At 42.5% G+C, this 24,635-nt stretch overlaps 1 protein-coding gene across 7 annotated transcripts in view; it reads right to left on the reverse strand.

Annotated features, from left to right (window-relative positions):
• Positions 1-24,635, reverse strand: part of ARHGAP24 (Rho GTPase activating protein 24) — a 939,121-nt gene that overhangs the window by 56,388 nt on the left and 858,098 nt on the right. For 6 of the 7 annotated variants that reach the window (XM_056568756.1, XM_056568757.1, XM_056568755.1 and 3 more), the window contains one exon: positions 648-855. In XM_056568756.1, coding sequence (XP_056424731.1) covers positions 648-855 — 208 coding nt within the window. Of the gene's footprint in view, positions 1-647; positions 856-15,740; positions 16,529-24,635 lie in introns of those variants that run through there. The other variant, XM_056568758.1, reaches the window with a different exon arrangement.

Below are 24,635 nucleotides of genomic sequence, written 5' to 3' on the forward strand. Positions count from 1 at the left end.
TGGCACCAAAACAGAAAATTCTGTGTGATGGCTCACATGTAACTTCCTAGATGGTAACAAACTACAACAGCATAGCATGGAAATTTGACACTAGAAGCTTTGTTGAGTGTGTTCCTGTCACCTCCAAAAAAATATTGCAGAGACATGACAAAAGTTTTATTTGGTGGGTGTCTGGGCCCTCAGATCCTCATTGATCGTTAGAACAAGGTGCACGTGGGGGGTTTCCTCCTCTCCTCTGCGATTTAACACTTTTTGTGAAACTTTTTAAAGCTATTTGGACATGTAGTTTAGCAGAGCTTCATAGGTTGTCACTGGAGTCCTCGTCTACTCCTCCATGATGACATCATAGAGCTGGTGGATGTTAGAGACCTGGCACTCCCCCATCCCCCACCTTCCATTTGAGGATGCCCAACAGATGCTCAATAGAGTTTAGGTCTGAAGACATGCGTACTGCAGGATATGTTGGCTCTATATAAATACCCATTATTATTCTTGTTTTTATTATTATTGGTGTCATGATATGTGTTTTTAAAGGATCTATCCTTATTGCATAAATTATTTAACGATGTATAGCATGTTGATGTATAGCAGGAAAGGCATACCTCTAATGTAGGTAATGTATACAATAACACTGGTTTGTAGAATACCTGTCAAATGATGGCTTCTCCCCACAGTCAAAGGCATCTTGTAATTCCTTCACCAGGTTAGCCTGTCCAGGTAGTCGAAATAATCCTTCCTCTGTCAGCCCTCGCTGCCGGATGAAGTCCACACACTGCTCCACCAACATGGGGGCCAGCCGTGCACCATATCGCTTCTCATACCGTACCGTGTCTTCAAGCTTCTGACCAAAGATACCTAGAGTTATTGAAATAAAGAAATTGGAGTAAGTTATGTGCAAATGTGAAGTAAAGTACTTTATAATAGCCTCCTGTGCATTCTGGGATTAATGAGTGCATGGAACCAAGTAAACACTAACATGTAAAACTGGGGAAAAAAGGAAATGATCCATGATTTATAACATCTAATGTATTGAACAGAAACAGCATACGCTAGCTGGAAGAAAATGAATCATTCCAACAGTCTCTAAAGGATTTATTGCATTATTAATGTATATGGCTGCAAGGTTATCATAAAGCTGAAGACTTCAGTGCGGTATACGTACTGTTTACTTGAAGGGGGAATTCACTGACTGCATTGGAATAAATGTCGATTTCCTGGGAATCTGCTCATACCTGCCATGGAGTGCCTAATGACTTCCAGAGTACCCTTCTGTACATACGATGGGCGATCTGGGGCTCTGGGTTACTGAGACTGTCTAAGTGAGGTATACATGAGAGCTCCTTGCAGAACCTTTCATCCTGATGCTAAAGGTTATTTGATGGACTCAGTTTCCATAAATAGCAAGACTGTTATTTGACAGTGTGTGTGTCAGTGTAAAGTTCTCAGAGACCTTGTAAGCCATAAATCACGTACTAACATATGGGAATGTCTATTTTTCTTATTAAGTACTGCAACCAGGTCAATATTATACAACTTCATTCCTGGCTGATGGAAAGGAAGCATTTACCCTCTGTCACTAGCAATATTGGAGAATGAGATCATCATCCACTGTGGGCTAAATTTATACGTGTAAGTTAGAATCTTTCACAATCCTTCCTTAAAGGGGTACTCCACCCCTGGACATCTTATCCCCTATCCAAAGCGCTGGAGGTTCTGGCTCCCGACCACGGGGACGGAAGATCGTGACATCACGACTCCGGCCCTTGTGACGTCAGGTTCCGCCCCCTCAATGCAAGTCTATGGGAGGGGGCGTGACACGCCCCCTCTCATAGACTTGCATTGAGGGGGCGGGGCCTGATGTCACACGGGCCGGAGTCATGACATCACGATCTTCTGTCCCCGTGGTCAGAAGCCAGAACCTCCAGAGCCTCCGGAAGCAGATACAGTGGGTGCTGCATGCTATATTGCGGGGGTCCCCAGCGGCGGGACCCTCGCGATCAGATATCTTATCCCCTATCCTTTGGATAGGGGATAAGATGTCTAGGGGTGGAGTACCCCTTTAAACCCACGTTATGTCCCTATAACTGGAGGACTTTTTTGTCATGTAGTGATCCCTCAAGATACAATGGCCTCATCTAACAATATTTTTGTTACATACAATGATCTTTCTAGGACCATTGAAACCACAATCCACATGCAATGCCAGAAACAGTCTAGATCCATGGCTTCTGTAAACAGCTGGAAGAGTCGACCAATTACAATGGGCATTTCCCTGGGGAAACCCTGTATTATTAAAGTACTTTTACTAATGTGCTGTAATGTACCGCTCTTTATCTGCACCAGGACTAGCTACTCCTTTCGACACCTGGAGAGTGGCCCCATTTTGTATCTTGGGTACACTGTGCGTACTTTATACGACCCTGAAGAAGCTCCAGCACACTATGTATGAAGTGATTTATAGCTTAAAGCAGCTATTTATAACTTTTATGTGTAAGGACCTGCTTTATCTGTATCGGTTATCCTGGAACCAATTTACTGGTTTTCTATAGAGTTAGGCCGGGTTCAAATGGCAGAATGTCCTCACCGAAACTCTCCATGCAGACATTCTGCAAGACTGCAGGTGAAGGCAATGTATTGTGTGCATCCATAGACTTGCATTGAGGGGGCGGGGCCTGATGTCAAACGGGGGCGGAGTCGTGACATCATGATCTTCCGTCCCCGTGGTCGGAAGCCAGAACCTCCAGAGCTTCCGGAAGCAGATACGGTGGGTGCTGCATGCTATATTGCGGGGGTCCCCAGCGGCCAGGTTTAAGGGCCAGGTACATTCTTTCTGCAGACACGGAAATTCTGCCATGTGCACAGCACAGCAGAATCTCATTGAATACAATGAGACTCTGCTGCTTCAGAATCTCTGTGCAGAATTCCAATGTGAAATTCCACTCTTTTAGCCTTATAGTCTCAAGATGCAATAGTTTCAACATCCAATGGTCAACTGGACCCAATAAATATAGTTACCCCAGCCAGGGCATATATCTTCTTTTCTTACCAATAGAGGTTTAAACCCTTGGCACCAGTTTTGGCTTTTGATCCCAACCTTGCCAGAGGCATGATTTAAAAAAAAAAACAAAAAAAAAAAAAACCCTTACCACATGAGGGCTTATTTTTTGAGGGAATAAGTTTTACTTTGGGGTAAATATCAGGGGGAATTTGTCAAGCAGCAAATAATGCCGCGTTTATGAAAGACATTGCTTTTGCAACAAAAATTTGCGACTTATTAGCCTGTTTACACCAAACGTGCCATTTTTAAAAAGTGAGCCACTGTACATAAGACTCCCTTTACATATACTTTTTGCATAGCATTTTTGTTCCCTGAAAAAAGGCCACAAACAACTGAATTTTATCCTCCACAATGATTTTTTTTTACCATTAAATAGTGTCGTTAGAGTTAGTATTTTTAAGTAATGTTTTGTTCTTTTTCTTCTTCTCATTACTAGTCATTTAAGGATATCTATTAAATAATGTGAAGAACGCCACAAAAGAAGACAGATTTACACAAAATTTGGTGGAAAAACACCACAGCTACAGCACCCTAAAACATTAAAGGGGTACTCCGCCCCTAGACATCTTATCCCCTATCCAAAGGATAGGGGATAAGATGTCAGATTGCGGGGGTCCCGTCGCTGGGGACCCGCAGGATCTCGGCTGCAGCACCCACCTGTTGCGGCTTCCGGCAGCGCTGGAGGCTCTCATCCTAACGCCTCCCAACCATGGTTACACGAGATAGTGACGTCACGACTCCGCCCCTGTGTGACATCACACCCCGCCCCTCAATGCAAGTATATGGGAGGGGGCGTGACGGCTGTCATGCCCCCTCCCATAGGCTTGCATTGAGGGGGCGGGGCGTGGCATCACATGGGGGCGTAGCCGTGACATCACAATGCTCCGTCCCCGTGATCAACAGTAATCAGACCCGGAGTGAACACGCTCCGGGGACTGATTCTAACGGGGTGCGACGTGCAAGATCACGGGGGTCTCCAGCGGCGGGACCCCCGCGATCAGGCATCTTATCCCGTATCTTTTTGATAGGGGATAAGATGTGTAAGCGCCGGAGTACCCCTTTAAGAAAACAAATCACAGAAATGTTCTTGCCATATGCCACATTATCCTTCTGTCCTCTTCCGTACCTGTGTGCAGAGTATCCTAGAATCCTAAATACCCAAAATAATGACTGTGAAATCTTTGAGCTGACAACATAGGTAAAATTGTTAGAGCTACATTCCACACTATTGCAAACCCATATCTAAAAAAATCTTCTAAACTGCAAAGTAAATGTTTTATATGGCTGGTGCCTAGAAATCTCATTGGTAAAAGATAGCACAAAAATGATCCAAATACCAATTTTCGTAGGGAGAAAACAACATTGACATGAGCGGAGAAGGTAATAGCCCTATGATTGTTTTTTTGCAATAGCTAATATATTTTTAACCCACTTGTATCCTGTATAAGTACTTTTTAAAGGGTTGCTAAATAAGAACATATTGAAGGCCTTTTCTTGGCAGGGATGTCAGCCTGACTCAGCGTCTGACTTTGGAAAGCCATTCAGGCAAGTCAACTAAGATCAAGATCTCTAGAGGTTCAAGCTGTGACATATACCCACACATCATTTATTTCGGCAGGCTGGGAACGTGGAAACAGTCCCACAACTCCACTGCTTAACCTAGGCATCCAGAAGTAGCTAAAGTGCTTACAGCTGAACGGAAAATAATAACTTGCATCCTATGACCAAGTGGCCGGGCAAAGGACAGATTAAGTATTAACAGGAACGCTCCTAATAGCTCTGACAAACATGCCAGGATCATGTGCTTTCCCTTCTGTGCAGTTCCATTACGGATATATTTTAGGGGCTATACCAATTTATATGTGTCTGGATCATATTTTCTTGTGTGTAAATAATTAGATAAGAAGAGTATTCCGGGATGTTTACATGGGGAAGATTTATCAAAACCTGTGCAGAGGAAAAGTTGCCCAGTTGCTCATAGTAACCTATCACATCGCTTCTTTCATTTTGCAGAGGCCTTGTTAAATTGGCACTGTCACCAACTTTAATTTTTGATATGTTGTAGTACTTATGTTCTACAACATATCTCTAATATAGTTTCATTTTTTTATTTTTTTATTAACACAGTGTATTTTACGTTTGAAAACCGGCCACTAGGGGTCTCCCTCCTAGTGGCCGGCTGCAGCCTGATGTCACGCCTGAATTCGGACCGATGCCGGCCGGGCAATCGATCCAAATTCATTCAGGCTGAGCTCGCTCCCTGCCTGCCAATCAGACAGAGCGCTGAGAACAGAAGAAGCGCACTTTGGCTCCCCTGCTTCCTGGCCTCGCACTCCGGGCCCGGCATCCCGTCGCTGCTGTCCTGCACTTACTTTTCACGCCGGCCCCATCACTGCATGGCCCTGGTATGTCTGGGGGGGAGGAGCGGGATGCGCGGTGGGGGGAGCACGGGGGGGGGGGGTGTTCGGGTAGCGGGGTTCAGGGGGGAAGGGGGCGCAGGCCGGGCCGGGGGGGGGGTTCGGGTTGCACTGCGGCTATGTATTGTTTTTAACACAGGGTGTCTCCAGTTTTTTCCCCACTACAACTCCCAGCATGCCCTGACAGCCAATAGATGTCAGGGCAAGCTGGGAGTTGTAGTGGTGAAACAGCTGGAGGCACCCTGTGTAGATGAACTAAGGGTGGAAGTGTCTGCCCCAGCAGGCATCAGTGACGTCGCGCCTGCTAGGGAAGTCTGCCTGGTAGTGAGCACACTACCAGGCAGCCAAAACTGCATTTTTAATATAGTAAAAATTTTAAGGCAGGGAGGAGGTTAGGGAGAGATGGGAAATAGGAAGGGACAGGAAAAAAAAGGGATGGTGGGAGCTACTCTTTAAAAATGAAAGAAGCGAGCTGATTGGTTGCTATGGGCAACTGGACAATTTTCCTCTGGACAGGTTTTGATAAATTGCCCCCAATGTACACTGTCGCTTTAAGAAACAGCAACATTCCTGCGCCCATTTTTCTCTAGTGATGTCCCTGAAAATAACTGCACATTTTATTTTCGGCAATGTCCTGAAATTACTTTAGTCATCTGAAAATTAATCTGTTAATCTTGGTCTCCAAATTCTGCACATTCCATGAGCGGCTGGGGGGGGGGGGGGGGGGGGGGGGAGGTCATCTGCGGGAAAGTCTCTCTTATTGGTGGCTCACATAGCTTACAAAGTCTTTCACATAATGGTTAATGCAAACTATAGATACAGAGCTTGCCATTTGCCCCACAGGCATGGCCTGTATTATGGGTTTTATTCCTTCCAGCTAGATAATGACAGAGATTTATTCTGAGTGTAAACTTTGTTTAGAGCAGTGGTCTCAAACTGTGGCCCTCCAGATGTTGCAAAACTTCAACTCCCAGTATGCTGAAGTTTTGCAACATCTGGAGGGTCACAGCTTGAGACCACTGACTTAGAGTAATGAAACAATATAGAATATGCATTATTACTGCTAAGGGGTATTATGGTTTCATGTAATAAAATATATTCATAAGTTATCTGGTTTTCCACTAAACTTTCCCCATTATGTCCGTATGGTTCTAACACCTTAAGAACCAAGCCCATTTTGACCTTAAGGACCAGGCCAAATTTATTTTTTCCTTTTCGTTTTTTCCTCCTCGCCTTCTAAAATCCATAACTCTTTTATATTTCCATCTACTGACCCATATAAGGGCTTGTTATTGCGTGACCAATTGTACTTTGTAATGAAAACTCTCATTTTACCCAAAAATTTATGGCACACCCAAAGACTTTAAATGAAAACCACAATTTTGCACACTTTGGATGGTTTCGTTTTCACACTGTACACTTTACGGTAAAAATGATATGTGTTCTTTATTCTCTGGGTCAATACAATTAAAATGATACCCATGGTTACATACTTTTCTATTTTTTGTACCGCTTTAAAAAAATATCAAACTTTTCGTACAAAATCAGTAATATAAAATCGCCCAATTTTGACCATCTATTACTTTTTCATTTTTCCGTATATGGGGTGGTATGAGGGCTCCTTTTTTGCGCCGTCATCTGTACTTTTTATTGATACCACATTTGCTATATAAAACTTTTAGATCACTTTTTTATTATATTTTTTTGAATAAAATGTGACAAAAAAAGCTGCATTTTTGGACTTTTTTTTATTTTTTACGTTCACGCCGTTAACCGTATGGGATCATTAACATTATATTTTGATAGTTCGAACATTTATGCATGCGGCAATACCAAATATGTTTATTTAAAAAAAATTACGCTTTTTGGGGGGAAAATGGGATTATTGGGGGAGGGTACTTTTCACTTTTTATTTTTACATTTTTGAACTTCTTTTTTACACTTTTTATGTCCCCATAGGAGACTATCAATAGCAATCAGTTGATTGCTAATACTGTTCCGTGCTATGCATAGGACATAGCACTGATCAGTATTATCGGCTATCTTCTGCTCTGGTCTGCTCGATCTCGGAACAGAGCAGTAGACGCCGGGAGACAGTTGGAGGCAGGTGAGGCGACCTTCGGCCGCCATTACAGATGATCAGATCCCCACTGCAGCGCTGCAGACGATCCGATCATCTATTTTAACATGCGCATTGCCGCAGATGCCGTGATCTGTATTGATCACGGCATTTGAGGGGTTAATGGCAGACATCCACGTGATCGCGGATGTCCGCTATTACCGGCGGGTCCCCGGCTGCTGATAGCAGCCGGGACCTGCAGTGTATGATGCGAGCACTGCTCCGATGCTCATACACAGGACATAAATATACGTTCTGGTGCGCTAAGTACCGCCGCACCAGGACGTACATTTACATCTGTGGTCATTAAGGAGTTAATATCTCTGCTTGCAGTCATTGAACAGAAACTTTCATTATTCACTCCTCACCTGGAATATACTGTTCAGTTTTGGACACCAGTTCATAAAAGGGACGTTGTGGAGCTGGAGAAGGAACAGAGACACGCAACTAAACTAATAAGGGATATGGAACATCTTGGCTATGTGGAAAGATTATAAGAATTACATTTGTTTAGTCTTGAGAAGAGCCGTTTAAGGAGGGATATGATCAATATATGTAAGTATATAAATGGCCCATACAAAAAATATGGTGTAAAATTGTTCCAGGTTAACCCCCCTCAAAAGACAAGGAGGGCACTGCCTCTGTCTGGAGAAGAAAAGGTTTAGTCTCAAGGGGCGACACGCCTTCTTTACCATAAGAACTGGGAATTTATGGAACAGTCTATCTCAGGAACTGGTCACAGCAGAAACAGTTAAAAGCTTCAAAACTGGGTTAGATACATTCCGAGAACAATATAACATTAATGCTTATGCAGAAATATAAAATCCCACCCCTTCCTCTTCATCCAACCATACCACTTCCCTTCAATTCCTTGGTTGAAGTTGAAGGACATATGTCTTTTTTCAACCATACTATGTACTTGCAGTGGATATAAATCTGTTTATGTGATGGGCTTATTATTGGCACAGTGCAGGTATTAAAACGATGTCTTGTAAGAAGCCATAAACCAGATTCTTTGGATACACTTCTAAACTGGTAGCATCTGCCGAGCAAAGACAACTTTATTGACCAAGGTGTTCGAGACATACCATGCGGTTTCTATGGGGCCTTTGGAGAGAGAGGCCTGGCTCCGGCCCTATTCCTTTTACTACTGGTAAGAACTCTGTAGGACTTCTCTTCCTAGGAAACTGCATTTTCAGCTAACAAAGGAAGGTTGGATTGGTCCAAGGATCATGGAAATCAAGGGAAAAGAAACACTAGGGCCACATAGAGAAGCTCCTAGGTGGCAATATCAGATGTAATATCAGTTGCAATAGGGAACACTCTTCTATGTATGCTACTGTTTATGGCCAATACCAATTTAGCAGTAGAATGATAGAGATGTGGTCTAGTTAATATACTTATGACCTACATAAGTCAGTGGTGTGAAGGTACAATTAATGCAGTGATATCATCACTCTGGACAAAGGCATGTACCTAGGATGTCAGTATATCGCTTTCTGAGTAATCATTGGTAGGTAGATGGTGGAAATTGGTACTCTGGGTAAATAAACGTATCCCATATTTACAGAATAGGGTATAAGTGTTTGATCACAGGGGGTCCAACTGCTGGAACCCCCCGGGTTCTCCTCTTATGGGGCTAAGCAGTCCCTCACAATAGCTCATCTCTGAAGGGGGGTTGTTGGAGTGCTCAGGAGAAGCAGCTGAATGGTACGTTATGCAGCGGGAGTTGGGCTTATACAGGAGAATGTGGGGGGTCCCAGTGGTCAGACCCCCAGCGTTCATACACTTATCCCCTATGTTTATTCCCCAGTGTACCCCTTCAACTACCAGGGTAGCGGGCATAGCAGCTGCTACGTGGCCCAACAGTTAAGAGGGGGGCATTCCCATTGAGTACAGACATGTATGTAAAGTGTCATGGAAATTTATATTGCAGCCCTAATATACGGTACATTTTAATTTCAAGCACTCTGATTACTGTGTATATTAGCCCATCTTTCTGGCATTACTTTGTGCATTATTCTTGTGTGACATCACTGTTTGTCTAATTGCTGTGTTTATTAATTTATCCCACTATTATTACTGTACATTACTGGGAATCTGGGAGATCTATTATAAGCTTTTTCTGAACATACTGCTTTAAATGGTCATGGTGGAGTTAGGCTCCATCCCAAGTTTTGCTATAGGACCCCATGATGAGTTGTTATGCCCCTGATGGTGGGGCAAGTTTTTAAGGTTTAATAGCTTTGTCCAACATATAGTGGAGATAAATATATTTTTGGTGAGATTCATTGATGCCATCTCTATTCTTGTGATCCAAGGTTGCCAGTGGTTGCCTCTATTCACAGATGAAAGGAGTATGCACAAGTGCTTGCTCTTAGGCTCGGAGGGAGCTTGGCTTCTCTCCCTATCCTTTCAAAGGTTTCTTTATATTTGCACACCGTAATTGCTGGATGTTTTCTTTTCACCTGTTTGAAAAGGTCACAGCTCAGCAAGCCCACTCTGCTTTGATGCAAGGTTTCACTTAGCCATTCCTTGAATTGGAATTTAGATAACATGACAAAAAGCAGTGCCTAAGAAAATTAATATAAGAAATGATCCACAAAGACGCTAAGAAGAGTTTACATTCTTCACTCATTTACTCATTTATCAAGTATTTTAGCTTGGCACCCCCTTTCTTTTTGCAAAAGAAAGTATTGGATCCCAGCAGCAGGAAAATGAGATAACATGTAAACAAGCCCTTAAGCTCTCATACTTATACCAAAAGCAGACAACCTGGGTGGGCATGCAAGCCAAAGTATTAAATCACAAGTGCCCAGCCATGTATAATAAAGGGGTTATCCACCATAAGGTGATTTTAGTATGTACCTGGCAGACAGTAATGGACATGCTTAGGAAGGATCTGCGCTTGTCTTGGGGCTAAATGGCTATGTTGTGAGATTACCATAACACTGAGGCTAGCTTTTTGTGAACTTGTATTTCTTGTTTGACTACAAATCCCACAATTCAATTTTCCTCCCTCCCGCATGTCAGCCACCTCACCCATTGAAACATAAATGAGCTTCATCCATTCAAAAGACCTGTGGTTTTCAATCAGGGTGCCTACAGCTGTTGCATTAGTTGCAGATTGATCTCTCTCCCACCAAGCAATCCCTCCACCCATTGAAGCAGACAGGCACCCTGTCATCAGCTGACTAGTGAGTCAGGTCTCGGCCACATTGCAACCTGGGAAAAATCTGAGACAACAGTCATTTTGTATGCTGTTAAAAATAAATATTGGGGTGAAAATCACAGAATTGCAAAAAAACTGTCACACACAGGTAGAAACACTATATTATGAACTACACTAACTTTACAGCCCCTGTAGCATAGTCAAATAAAAATAAAAAATCCTGGAATACTTCTTTAAAGAGGACCTGGACCTAATAAAATGAGATGTTACTATCACTACTGTCAATAAAAAGCTTATGGTGCCCTGATCCAACTCTTTTACAGTTTCTTCATACGCCCTTTTGTTCCTGAGATATGAAGTTTTATAGTATGTCTGACAATTTAGGGAATCAGTCATATGGGCGTGAACTTAATTTAAACAATTGGAAAGATTATCAGGGGCTGGAGCGATTATAAAGTCAGGGGGAAGGGGGGTGTATTAGACATAGACGGCCCTCTATGTACAACATTCACACCACCTGACTGAATAATCCCACCCATCATCTGATCTCGTCACTCCCATTATTAAAATTCAGTTCACACCCATTTGACTGATTACCTGAATTGTCAGACAAACTTTTAATCCACATATCTCAGGAAAAGGAAGGCGCATCAAGAAACTGTAAGAAGGTTCTATTATCAGGGCATCTCAGTTTTTAGGGGTTGGCAACAAGTCCCCTTTTACTTCAAGACAACTGAACCTTAGGAAGGTGAGAGGGAAATAAACAATATAAAATGGAAGGGCTCAAAGGATAAAGAAGGATCTAAACAGGAAAAGGAAAAACAGAGAATAAAAAAAAATGAAAGGCCATGTAAAAGATAAAGGTGGTACCAGGGAAATTGAACACTCAGTGAAAGGAAGGGTAGCTAGCATAGTGACATCATTTCTAAGGCTTCAAAAACACAGGACTAATATTTACTGCAGTGTATTATTCTGCAATGTTATTTACTATATAATACAAGCAGTAACATTTTGGTAAAATGTTTGGAGGTTTGTGACGAATCGAATTTACTGTAAGTTCGCTCATCTCTAGTTCACACATACAGGATCCTGCGCAGATTTGATGCGCAGGATTTGTAACTGTAGATTAGAAGTTGTGCTCAGTCATTTAGTTTACATTGAAATCTGCAGCAGAAAATCCTGCGCATCAAATCTGCGTACGTGTGAACACACCCTAAAGGATAATGTGATAAAATGATGATTAAGTAATCAAAAAACATTGACAAGAATAAAACATAAATATAATAAAGTGAACAACACATGATAAAAATACTCTGATGCATACATATACAATTAAGTGTAAATGGAAAAAAAAGTGTAAAACCATGTTGGGGGTGGGGGAGGGGGGTGCCCAGTGACAAAAAGTGACAAAAATATTTGAAAGTGAATACACACTAATAACAAACATATTAAAGAAGGGCAGTATTAGAGGAAAGAACAATTGTAGAAAAATAGACATGCAAGATGTTTGATAAAAAACAGATAAAAGGACCCATGTACTATGATTAATAGAGGCTAAATGATGTCCATTATGATAAACAAAAGGACATTCCACAGTGCATGATGGTACATGGGATGAGGGATCCTTTTGTATGTCACAAGTTCTCTGCATGTACCTTGGATGTTTGCTTCCTTTGGTTATTTCTCACAACATTTGGTGCATTGGTCACTTTACTGTATATCAATATTGGGTATATGTTAAGCCTCTTTATCTGTATTGTACTGTTATTTTATATAATTATATAAGATAATATAGTCTGCATAGTCATTCAATTATTACAACATTGAGTTTTATCTAGTTTATACGTGTGTATTTTTGTACATGCATACGGGCATACAGATAGTGTGCCCTCGATGGGGTAAATCCACATCGAATTCCACATGTGACATGTGCTATACTTGCCACACATTCATTGTAGATTTGTGGCAACACCTGTGTAGATTGTCATCCAAAGAGTGAGGCAAGTTTGGACCTATGGGATTACAGGGGTTCTCCAATTTCAGATATTGGTGTTGTACCTCCAGGATAAGCCATAACTATATGATCTGCCACATTGTCCCCAATATATGCATTGTATATTATCCAGAAACAATGGCTGTGTACACTCTGTAGTGGTGGGGTACACGCTGTAGATGATGGGGTACTGCAGCTCAGCTCCTACTGAAGCAAAAATCTGAAATTTGAGAACCCCTTTATATGGGAGTAAACCTTCCAGTAAGATTTGTGCTTACATAAAACAATGTTGACAATATTTTCAAACAGGCATTCATTTTCAGCTGTTTTTATGTGTAGAAACAACAGTAGCTGCAGATGACCTGATGGGTGGATATAGTATGAACAAGTCTTTACATCGTGTGTAAAGCTTTGAATGAAATTCCAGAATGACATTACTGTGCGCAGTAAATAGTCCCACCTGTGGAATGTCAAACAAGTCTTTAAAGGGGTATTCCGGGAATTTTTTTTATTTGACCATGCTACAGGGGCAGTAAAGTGAGTGTTGTTCATAATATAGTGTCTTTACCTGTGTGTGACAGTTTTCTCACAATTCTTATGTGATTTATATCCCAATATTTATTTTTATCAGCATACAAAATGACTGCTGTCTCGGAAGTTTCCCAGCTTGCAATGCGGTCGAGACCTGACTCACTAGTCAGCTGATGACAGGGAGCCTGTCTGCCTCAATGGGTGGAGAGAGCAATCTGCAAGTAATGCAACACCTGGAGGCACCCTGATTGAAAACCACAGGTCTGCAGCTCATTTATGTTTCAATGGGTGGGGTAGTTGATGTGTGGGAAGGAGGAAAATGGTATCATGGGATTTGTAGGCAAACAAGAAAACTGAAAACAGGAAATACAAGTTCACAGAAAGCTAGCCACAGTGTTATGGTAATCTCACAGCATAGCCATTTAGCCCCAAGACAAGTGCAGATCCTTCCTAAGCATGTCCATTACTGTCTGCCAGGTACTTACTAAAATCATTTATGCTGGATAACCCCTTTAAGAGTAACTGTAGTTCACTGCAGATTAGTCTTCTTCCACACTGCCGTTGTGACACAGAAGTGCGACAGACGTCAGGGAACATGGGGAGAATAGTGGGAGTAAAAATACCTCATGCAATGTCTTTTTCTCCCGCTACTCCCATCAAAAAACAACCCCATAATAGTAAATGGGATCTGTCGGGACCAGTTGTTGCCCATTGTGCCCCTACCGGATAACGGACGTTAAAGGCACAAAAAAAAGTGCCTAACGGACCTTTTCTGATGGGGCACAACAGCTGTGTGATGGGGACCTTACGTCTTATAATAAGGTATATGTTTAGGAAGGATACCACTATTCCTGGTCACTAGGGGGTGATGTATCATAACCTGTCCAGAAGAAAAGTTGCTGAGTTGTCCATAGCAACCAATCAGATTGCTTCTTTCATTTTTGAAAAGGCCTCTGAAAAATGAAAGAAATGATCTGATTGGTTGCTATACACAACTCAGCCACTCTGCCTCTGGACATGTTTTGATAAAGCTCCCCCTATATGGCTTATATCCAGCAGTATTCCTCTCTACAGACTCCATCATTAATCATTTTTTCTTGCCCCAGAGCATGTCAGCTAGCTCATATGATGTCTGCCATACACATCACACAACAACATGGACATCCTGCTCCCCTATCTGTCGTAAATTCAGCAACATAGAGGAAATTATACAGTAGTAATCAGTAGTCTAAGCTGTGATTCTAGCATTGGTGTGACAAAGAACACTCACTAAAAGTAACAGAATCTCTGTGTTTCTGAGCCTCTCACTCTCTCTCTAGCAGCTCACTCCTCTCCCCCCTTCTCTCCATACACTTCTATGGGCAGCAGCTGTAACCTGAGTTGAAAACCATCTTCATGTTTGCTGCTCTGAGGACAGATTTTACAAGGGAATAAAGAGTGAAGGATCAGTGCAGAATAAAATGTCAGTTTTTCAGTAAGAAAATGTATTGCAAAGTTTCTTATCTACGCTTCATTTATAGGAAAAACGGAAATGACACTTATTCCTTAAAAGACTATTCACACGTACAGTATTTTGCGCAGATTTGATGCTCAGGATTTGAAGCTACAGATTTCAATGTAACCTAAATGACTGAACACAGCTTTAATTCTGCAGCTTTAATTAATACGCATTAACTATGCACAGGATACTGTACATGTGAATAGAACCCGACGCAGTGTTTCCCCACCAGTGTGCCTCCAGCTGTTGCAAAACTACAACTCCCAGCATGCCCAGACAGCCTTTGGCTGTCTGGGCATGCTGAGAGTTGCAGTTTTGCAACAGCATGCTGAGAGTTGCAGTTTTGCAACAGCTGGAGGCACGCTGGTTGGGAAACACTGCCTTAAGGAGTGCTCGTGATACAAACCCTGTCAGCCCTTCCCTTATACACACACACACACACAGAAACAATCATGAAGACCTTAAAACAAAAATCAGTAAAGTAGTTTAATCTGTCATCCTTGACTGTCAAGGATTTGTGCATTTAAACCTGTGTTTATACAACTGATGTTATCACAAAAGTGATATTTTAAATTTAAATAGGACTACAGTTATGCCTACTCCATCGGGAAAGTGACAGCAGGGAGAATTCTAAATGTTTATTAAGGGGAACAACTAGGCGGCGGTACCAGCGCACCAAGGGGCTAGGGAACATACCCAGTGCATCATATTAGTATTTTTAGGTATATCTCTACAACGGTGTGATATACAGCTAAACCAAAGGACCCCTGTGATATGTGTTTCCCCCGCTCTGAAGCAGTACCAGCAGGTTAGTGTGGATGACACCGCCATTAGTTTCCCTTTAACAATATAAAATGACGGTTTTGCTTTTCTATATAAGGCCTATATACAATCTATAGGAGAGATGTGAATAGAAGCATATAATGGTCGTAGTGTAACAATCTGGACGTACCTCTCCGGAAGCTAAAGCACCTTTTTATTTTCCTGTAGGTTGTTTTGGTAATGAATGAATTGGTCGATAGAGAAGCAGATGAAGAGGTTGCTGCATTTCGGTCTTCCAGCATCATACAGGTGCCAGTTGGCATGGGAACTAGAGATGTTGTGTATAAGTAGCATTTGGATGAGACCTATGAATCATTCCTTGGCCCACAGATTTTTATTTTAATGTCACCGGCAAGCTATTGTTTTCCTCCTTTGCATCCTTTCCTAATATCTCTCTGTCAGTCTTGAAAGGTTACAAAATCGGTGCAGGAAATATGACGCATCTTCTGATCACATGTCAGGTGGGCGCGGGATCAATCACTTCCCAACTACATCTGCAGTCTTTAAGGAAAAAAAACTTTCTGGTGGACGGAAGAAAGAGAAGTAACTTCTAGACTACAAGAAGCTGCTTTAAAGTTTATCCAAATCCGCCAAAAACAGCACAGAACAAAGCCAAGACTTAAAATGCGGCCACCACAATATCATTCGCTCGTAGGAGAGGAAATGTGCTTGCTGAAAGAAAGGCAACGGAATGACACGTTTTCTGTTCTTCTAGATTCGCAGAATAGAAGCTGTACCTTAGAATGCCCGCTGGCCAAGGAATTGATTGGTCTGATGTGCCCCGGGCGCTGTGCATGCAGCAGGTGCAGTTCCAAGCTTCAGCAAGTTGGAAAGCAGTAAACAACTATCCCAGGCAGCAGGAGCAATGAAATCCCAGGCTCTGACTTTGAGTTGACTTCAAGCAGGCATCACGTGTGACAGCTTAGAGATTATTAAAGGTGCAGTCCTCCTCCGTCAGACCTTCTTCAAATAACCTCTACTGCTTTTCACTTCTTCTGCAATACTCCTGGGGATTTTTCTTTCTTTCTTTTTTTTTTTTTTTTTTTTTTTTACTGTTTAGATAGCAGAGTGAACATTCTGAGGAAGATTTTATATGAAGTCATAATTATGTATAATAAATAAAGAAAAGAAATATCTGTGGAAGAATAATGAGAGGAACCTTTTGGGAAGTATTCGTAGGTGATTCATGGAGGGGCAGTACCGTATTTTTTCTTTTTTTCTTCCCCAAAACTGGGGGGAAAAAGTCCGTGCGTCTTATACGGCGAATACACCCCTATCGCGGCGGTCCCTGCGGCCATCAACGGCCGGGACCCGCGACTAATACAGGACATCACCGATCGCGGTGATGCCCTGTATTAACCCTTCAGACGCGGCGATCAAAGCTGACCGCCGCGTCTGAAGGGAAAGTGACACTAACCAGGCTGTTCAGTAAGGCTGTTCGGGACCGCCGCGGCGGTCCCGAACAGCCCAACTGAATAGCCGGGTTAGTGCTTACAGGACACCGGGGGGGACCTTACCTCCTCCTCGGTGTCTTTTCCGTTCAGGGATCCCCTGTATGGCCGGCGCTCTCCTTCCTCGCCATCACGTCGTCGCGTACGTGCGTCGGCGTGCGTAACGACGTGATGGCGGCGATGGAGAGAGAGGATACCCGGCCGGCAGCAGAGATGTTCAGCAGCGACTGGGACACGGCGACAGTGATGGAGCGACATCCAGGGCAGCAGTGACGGGTCCGGAGCGGCGGGGACACGTGAGTTCTACCTCCTATGCAGTGGTCTTCAATCTGTGGACCTCCAGATGTTGCAAAACTACAACTCCCAGCATGCCCGGACAGCCAACGGCTGTCCGGGCATGCTGGGAGTTGTAGTTTTGCAACATCTGGAGGTCTGCAGGTTGAAGACCACTATTGAGTTCAAAATCTTTAATTTTTTAGATTTTGCACGTAAAAATAGAGTGCGTCTTATACGCCGATGCGTCCTATAGGTCGAAAAATACGGTATATTGCAACTTTTTTATATACATTACCAGGGTTAGCTTAAAGAATTAGTTGGAAGGGTACAAGTCACTCTCAGTTATGGATTTGATATTTGCTCCCACCTTAAAGGGGTATTCCAGGCAAAAGCTTTATTTATATATATATATATATATATATATATATATATATATATATATATATATATATATATCTATATATCAACTGGCTCCGGAAAGTTAAACAGATTTGTAAATTACTTCTATTAAAAAATCTTAATCCTTCCAATAATTATTAGCTTCTGAAGTTTTCTGTCTAACTGCTCAATGATGATGTCACGTCCTGGGAGCTGTGCATGATGGGAGAATATACCCATAAGAACTGCACAGCTCCCGAGACGGGAGTCATCAGAAAGCAGTTAGACAGAAAACAACAACTCAACTTCAGAAGCTAATAACTATTGGAAAGATTAAGATTTTATAAGATTAAGATTAATAGAAGTAATTTACAAATCTGTTTAACCTTCTGGAGCCAGTTGATATATAAAAAAAAGTTTTGGCCTGGAATACCCCATAAGTTTCTCTTATCAGTGGTCTTCTGTTTCCGAGATCTTAGAGAAGGGGTATTCTTTCTAAAACTGCAGATATATCGTTGATGATCTATAATACTCTATTGTTAATAGTAAGATAATAAAAAAATTGTATTTCTTTATTTATTTGATGTGTCTCTTCATAATGTGCGGATATGAAGTCATGCTGAGGTTTTTCAAATGTGCAACATATATATTATAGTGGAAGCTTCCTGCACATTTTCACAGCAAATTTCTCCCATTGCAATGCAAAAGGTAAAATGTAAGGCACATATGTATAAATAGGATGGAAACATTTGATGAGTCTTTGAAATATGTTCATTTTACTGTAGATTCACAGTAGATTTGACCCAACAGCTCTACAGAAAAGTGTTTTGGATTTTATGAACTCTGTCAACTGTGAAATCTCTATATGCAGCAATCTAGACTGTGTTTTTGCCTATAGTGCAATGTGTCTTAGTTTGTAGTAGACTGTATCTTGAGATATAGTGGACTGTTTTTGGCCCACAGTGAAGTGTGTCTTATTGCACTTTAGGCCAAGACACAGTCCACTATAGACTAAAACACATTAAAAACACATAGAATAAATACATTCTATAGTGGACTGTGTTTTGTCCTATAGTGCAATGTGTTTTAGTTTATAGTTGATTGTGTTTTGGCCTACAGTGCACTGTTTTAGTCTATAATAGACTGTGTCTTGGCCTGTAGTGCACTGTGTTTTAGTCTATAGTAGACTGTGTCTTGGCCTATAGTGCACTGTGTTTTAGTCTACAGTGGACTGTGTCTTGGCCTGTAGTGCACTGTGTTTTAGTCTATAGTAGACTGCGTCTTGGCCTATAGTGCACTGTGTTTTAGTCTACAGTGAACTGTGTCTTGGCCTGTAGTGCACTGTGTTTTAGTCTATAGTAGACTGTGTCTTGGCCTATAGTGCACTGTGTTTTAGTCTACAGTGGACTGTGTCTTGGCCTGTAGTGCACTGTGTTTTAGTCTATAGTAGACTGCGTCTTGGCCTATAGTGCACTGTGTTTTAGTCTACAGTGGACTGTGTCTTGGCCTGTAGTGCACTGTGTTTTAGTCTATAGTAGACTGCGTCTTGGCCTATAGTGCACTGTGTTTTAGTCTACAGTGAACTGTGTCTTGGCCTGTAGTGCACTGTGTTTTAGTCTATAGTAGACTGTGTCTTGGCCTATAGTGCACTGTGTTTTAGTCTACAGTGAACTGTGTCTTGGCCTGTAGTGCACTGTGTTTTAGTCTATAGTAGACTGTGTCTTGGCCTATAGTGCACTGTGTTTTAGTCTACAGTGGACTGTGTCTTGGCCTGTAGTGCACTGTGTTTTAGTCTATAGTAGACTGCGTCTTGGCCTATAGTGCACTGTGTTTTAGTCTACAGTGAACTGTGTCTTGGCCTGTAGTGCACTGTGTTTTAGTCTATAGTAGACTGTGTCTTGGCCTATAGTGCACTGTGTTTTAGTCTACAGTGGACTGTGTCTTGGCCTGTAGTGCACTGTGTTTTAGTCTATAGTAGACTGTGTCTTGGCCTATAGTGCAACGTGTTTCCATCAATATTGGACTGAGTTTTGGCCTGTAGTGCACTGTGTTTTAGTCTATAATAGACTATGTCTTGGCCTATAGTGCAACGTGTTTCCATCAATATTGGACTGAGTCTTGGCCTGTAGTACACTGTGTTTTAGTCTATAGTAGACTATGGGGGAGATTTATCAAAGGATTTAGACTGTTTTTTCCTGTCTAAATTTGTCGCACAGAAAGTCGCAGTCTAAATATGTGCGACTTTTCTACGACTTTTGCTCTAGAGGATTTTTAGAACATGATGCATGCTAGTCTATTTTAGACGGAAATGCATTGGAAAATGCATTGGTGCTGAATTTATCAAGTGCGACTTTTGTGCGACAAGTCGCATCTGCCCAAAATACGTTGAAATGTCAGACCATGTTGGAGCAGGTCTAAATGCAGTTTAAGCTGTAGACCCTGAAGTCTGAGCACAGAATTTAGCAAGGGCTGCGAGACCTTTGATAAATTAGGAGCACAATAGACAGGAGACTACCACATACGCTGGTCTATAAGCATACCCAGAATAGACTAGATTAGTAAATCTCCCCCTGTGTCTTGGCCTATAGTGCAATGTGTTTCCGTCTATATTCCGTCTATCTTGGACTGAGTCTTGGCCTTTAGTGCTATATGTCGTAGTCTACAGTGGACTGTGTCTTGGCCTGTAATGCACTGTGTTTTAGTCTTTAGTAGACTGTGTCTTGGCCTATAGTGCAATGTGTTTCCGTCTATATTCCGTCTATATTGGACTGAGTCTTGGCCTGTAGTGCACTGTGTTTTAGTCTATAGTAGACTGTGTCTTGGCCTATAGTGCAATGTGTTTCCGTCTATATTCCGTCTATATTGGACTGAGTCTTGGCCTGTAGTGCAATTTGTTATAGCCTATGCTTAGTCTATCATATAATTTGTCTTAGTATATAGTGGGATGTGTCTTGGCCTGTAGTGTTATATGTTGTAGACTATAGTGGACTGTGTCATGACTGTAATGCAATATATCTTAGAGTTTTGCTTTTAGGCAGATTGATAAAGCTGGGCCCATGTCTTGGTCTATAGTGCATTTTGTGTTATTGCATATTGGACTCTGTTATAGCCTATAGTGCATTGTGTCTTCGTCAGTATGTGTGCATTTATGAAGGATAACTTATTTAAAGCAGTTTTACAGAGAACATTGTTACACAATCTGCTGTTCATGTGTTTTTAGGCTTTAACACAATGTTTTCATAGTTTCCTACTTATAGATGAACTTGTAGGAATTACTATAATCGTCCATTATTGGCTTTCCTTCATATCCTTGCTATTATTTAGAGAAGCTCTTAGGCTGATCATAATAATCTGCTCCTCCCTATGTGACACAAACATTTCCTAACACAATAATGTACATTTATATTATGTTCACTTCTCAGTAAATTCTGTGCAGCTTAGAATGATCATTCCTTTAATAATGCATAAGGGCACTTTGTATGCAAACATCCCTGTAATGTCCTAAGTGACTTTGGTGGTGGTGTTTGTTCAGGTAACAAGAAGAAAAGGAATTATGTTCTAGATACAAGTCTTCACCCCCAGCAGGAGCGAACAAACATTCATTTAATCATGTAGTTAATGATTAATAGGGTTGCCAGCTCACATACCCGCCATAGCCCAAACACTGGTTCACTAATAAACCCGCTGTTGTCCATGAAATAGACGTAGCCATAAAGAGCAGTAGAAAAAAAGTGTAAGAAACAGCATGTGCAAGGTACAGTACTGTATATCCTGTGTATGGCAGTTACAGTCTGTTGGATTTATTACACAAAGTTTACTAAAGCTCTAAAACAAGATAATCAACATATATATATATATATATATATATATATATATCTATAGTTGTGCTCATAAGTTTACATACCCTTGCAGAATTTATGATTTCTTAAAGAGTAGCTATCATTAAAGGAGTACTCTGATTTATAAATTTATACCTTCCAAATGTTCCCCATGTCTGTACCTCTCTGGTCATGTACTTCTTGTTGCAATCGGTCCAGCCGTTCTCTTGATGTGGCATTCCGTATTTCACGGCACTTCATGGTTATGGTGGTGTGGAGGGTGACGTAAAAATCGTCATCCCCCATGCTGCCTTGCTTCAAGTTCCTGTCCCTCCGTGCCTCCCTCCTCCTCCCCTCCCCTCCCTCCATCTAGCATTTGGTCATGCGCATAGGACTGGTGTAACGTTACTTTTATGTGTAACTCCTTTTGTGAATAATCCTGATAGTTACGCCGGCATAACTACCAGTGTTATTACTGGACGAGGAAGATCACATGCCCGATCCAAAGTAAATGCTGAGTGCGCAGGTGCGCGCAGCTCAGCATGATTGGAGGGAGGCTGGGGAGGCGTTTACTCAGCCGAGCGAATGTCGGCTGAGCAAACGAAGGTGGGCATGCATATTCATGAGTGGGAGGGACCAACTCGTCCAGAGAACGATGACGCTTCGTTCCTAAGATGGCCGCGGACAGCTGCATAATGGGGAACGAAAGTCATAATCCACACAGATCAGCTGTACTTCCGGTTTTCATTAAACACGGTGATGGCTGCCTGCAAGACAATGGAGGTAATTTACTATGTTATATAACTTCACTGATGCTTGCTATTGGTGGGGAGAAGTTTTGCTTCAGAGTACTCCTTTAACTAAACTTTCCCTAATCCCCCTCCCCATCTGTCCCTGACACTAACTAGATCTATCCCTGTATTCATTTTTATTTAAATCCCCATTAAAATACCTTTATAATAACACCTTCGGTAGCTCAGAGTTGAGCTCTCTCCGGAGGGCAGGAAGTGGGCGTGGCCAGCTGGCGCGACGTCATCTGAAGCTTGGCGGGCCGGCTTCCGCCCGTCTTCCTGCACTGAGAAGAGGGAGATGCAGGGGGCGGGGAAATTAAAATTACAGGCGCTGTACGTGCACAAGCTCAATGGAGAAGAGGGAGATGCAGGGGGCGGGGATATTTAAATAACACGCACGAGCACTGTGCTCGCTCTCTGCCTGTTTCATATACAGGCAGAGAGCGAGCTGAGGACAAGCATTTCGGACCACGCTGGACCACGCTGCCCGGCCAGCAGTGGTCCGAACATGCTCAACGTGAGGGGAGGAAAATGATTCCTGGACCACATAGGGTGACACCTAGTGGCCAGGTTTTCAAAAGTAAAATAAACAGTGAAAACAAGATTTTTTAAAATTAATATATATTACAAAGATATTTATTAGGGCAAAAACTATTTAATAAAAAAAAATTGTTTTAATGAGAGTACCCATTTAACCATTGTTCAGAGAATATGATAACACAAAAACTTTTCTTTCACTCATGGTTAGTGGTTGGCTGAAGCCATTTATTGTCAAACAACTGTGTTTACTCTTTTTAAATCATGATCACAACACAAACTACCCAAATGACCCTGATCAAAAGTTTACATACCCCAATTACTTAATACTGTGTATTGCCCCCTTTAACATCAATGACAGCTTGAAGTCTTTTGTGGTAGTTGCTCTTTATCTCCTCAGATGGTAAAGCTGCCCATTCTTCCTTGTATAAAGCCTCCAGTTCACCTAAATTCTTGGGTTGTCTTGCATGAACTGCACGTTTGAGGTCTCCCCAAAGTGGCTCAATGATATTGAGGTCTGGAGACTAAGATGGCCACTCCGGAACCTTCACTTTTTTTTTTGCTTTAGCCAATGACAGGTCGACTTGACCTTGTGTTTTGGATCATTGTCATGTTGGAAAGTCCAAGTATGTCCCATGCGCAGCTTCCTGGATGCCGGCGGGGCTGGGATTCGCATCACGGGACGCGCCCGCATGCAAATCCCGGGCCGTCGCTCACCTCCCTCATCTTCCGCCTCTCCGTGTCCCCGCAGCCCCGGCGTGCGCATTGGAGCTCTTTTACTTAAAGGGCCAGTGCTCAATTAATCAAGTGTCTACACCTGTCCCCTGTCCTTAAATATCAGCACCTCCCTTGGTTCCCTGCCGGATCTTTGGTTGCCTAGTGCCAAAGTGAAAGTCCTGTGTCCCTGTTACCATGTACCTGTTCCTTGCTACCTTACCTACCCTGCACCTGTGTTGCCTGCCCTGACCTACTGCAATCTTGCCACGTCCTGCCTGTCTCCTTCTCTGCCACACCACCTCCCAGCTACCTGTGTGGACGAGTCGTGCCAGGGGTAGCGACCTGGGTGCCTCCTGCCGCAGCAAGACCATCTGGCTTTGCGGCGGGCTCTGGTGAAAACCAGCGGCACCTTAGACTCCGCTCCCTGACAAGGCTCATGTCATTATCTACACAGGCCCAGAAGATCCACCCCTTGCCGTGACCCATTACAACTGTCAGCGTCTTGTCCCCATGTTTCTGAATAAATAATTATTTTTCTCATAATGGAAGGATGAAGGTCTTTTGTTTTGTGTGGTATCTGGCATTTACATTGACCATGAATATAGAGGTCATGGTGTAACATGCTACTTTTATGTTGTGCGCCAGTGCATTGATCAAGGCTTTATTTGCTGGTGTGGTGGTGTGGTCTGATGTGCAGAGCAGATGTTGTTTCCCTAGGGGCAGATGGCATTAACCCCTTGTATTCGTGACACCAGGGCATGGTTTAGCCTATAACCACCTGAAGGTATACAGCTGGATCCTGGGCTAAGACTCCAACGCCAAGTTACGGACAGCGGTAGCTTTACTGAGGGTAGACAGTTGGTAAAGTTGGTAAAGTACAGCTATACAGTTCAGCCAGGGCCCAAGGAGGTGACCAGTGACTCAGAGACCTTAAGGGCTTGCTGGGACTTGTAGGAAGATTGGACAATTTGGTGCAGGCCATGTTGCTTAACAATTTGACAGAGACTGACTTGACTGATGACGGACAATGCTGCAGGTTTAGCTTACTTGCACTTGA

This window comes from Hyla sarda, chromosome 1, assembly GCF_029499605.1.
Source record: "Hyla sarda isolate aHylSar1 chromosome 1, aHylSar1.hap1, whole genome shotgun sequence".
Lineage (NCBI taxonomy): Eukaryota > Metazoa > Chordata > Amphibia > Anura > Hylidae > Hyla > Hyla sarda.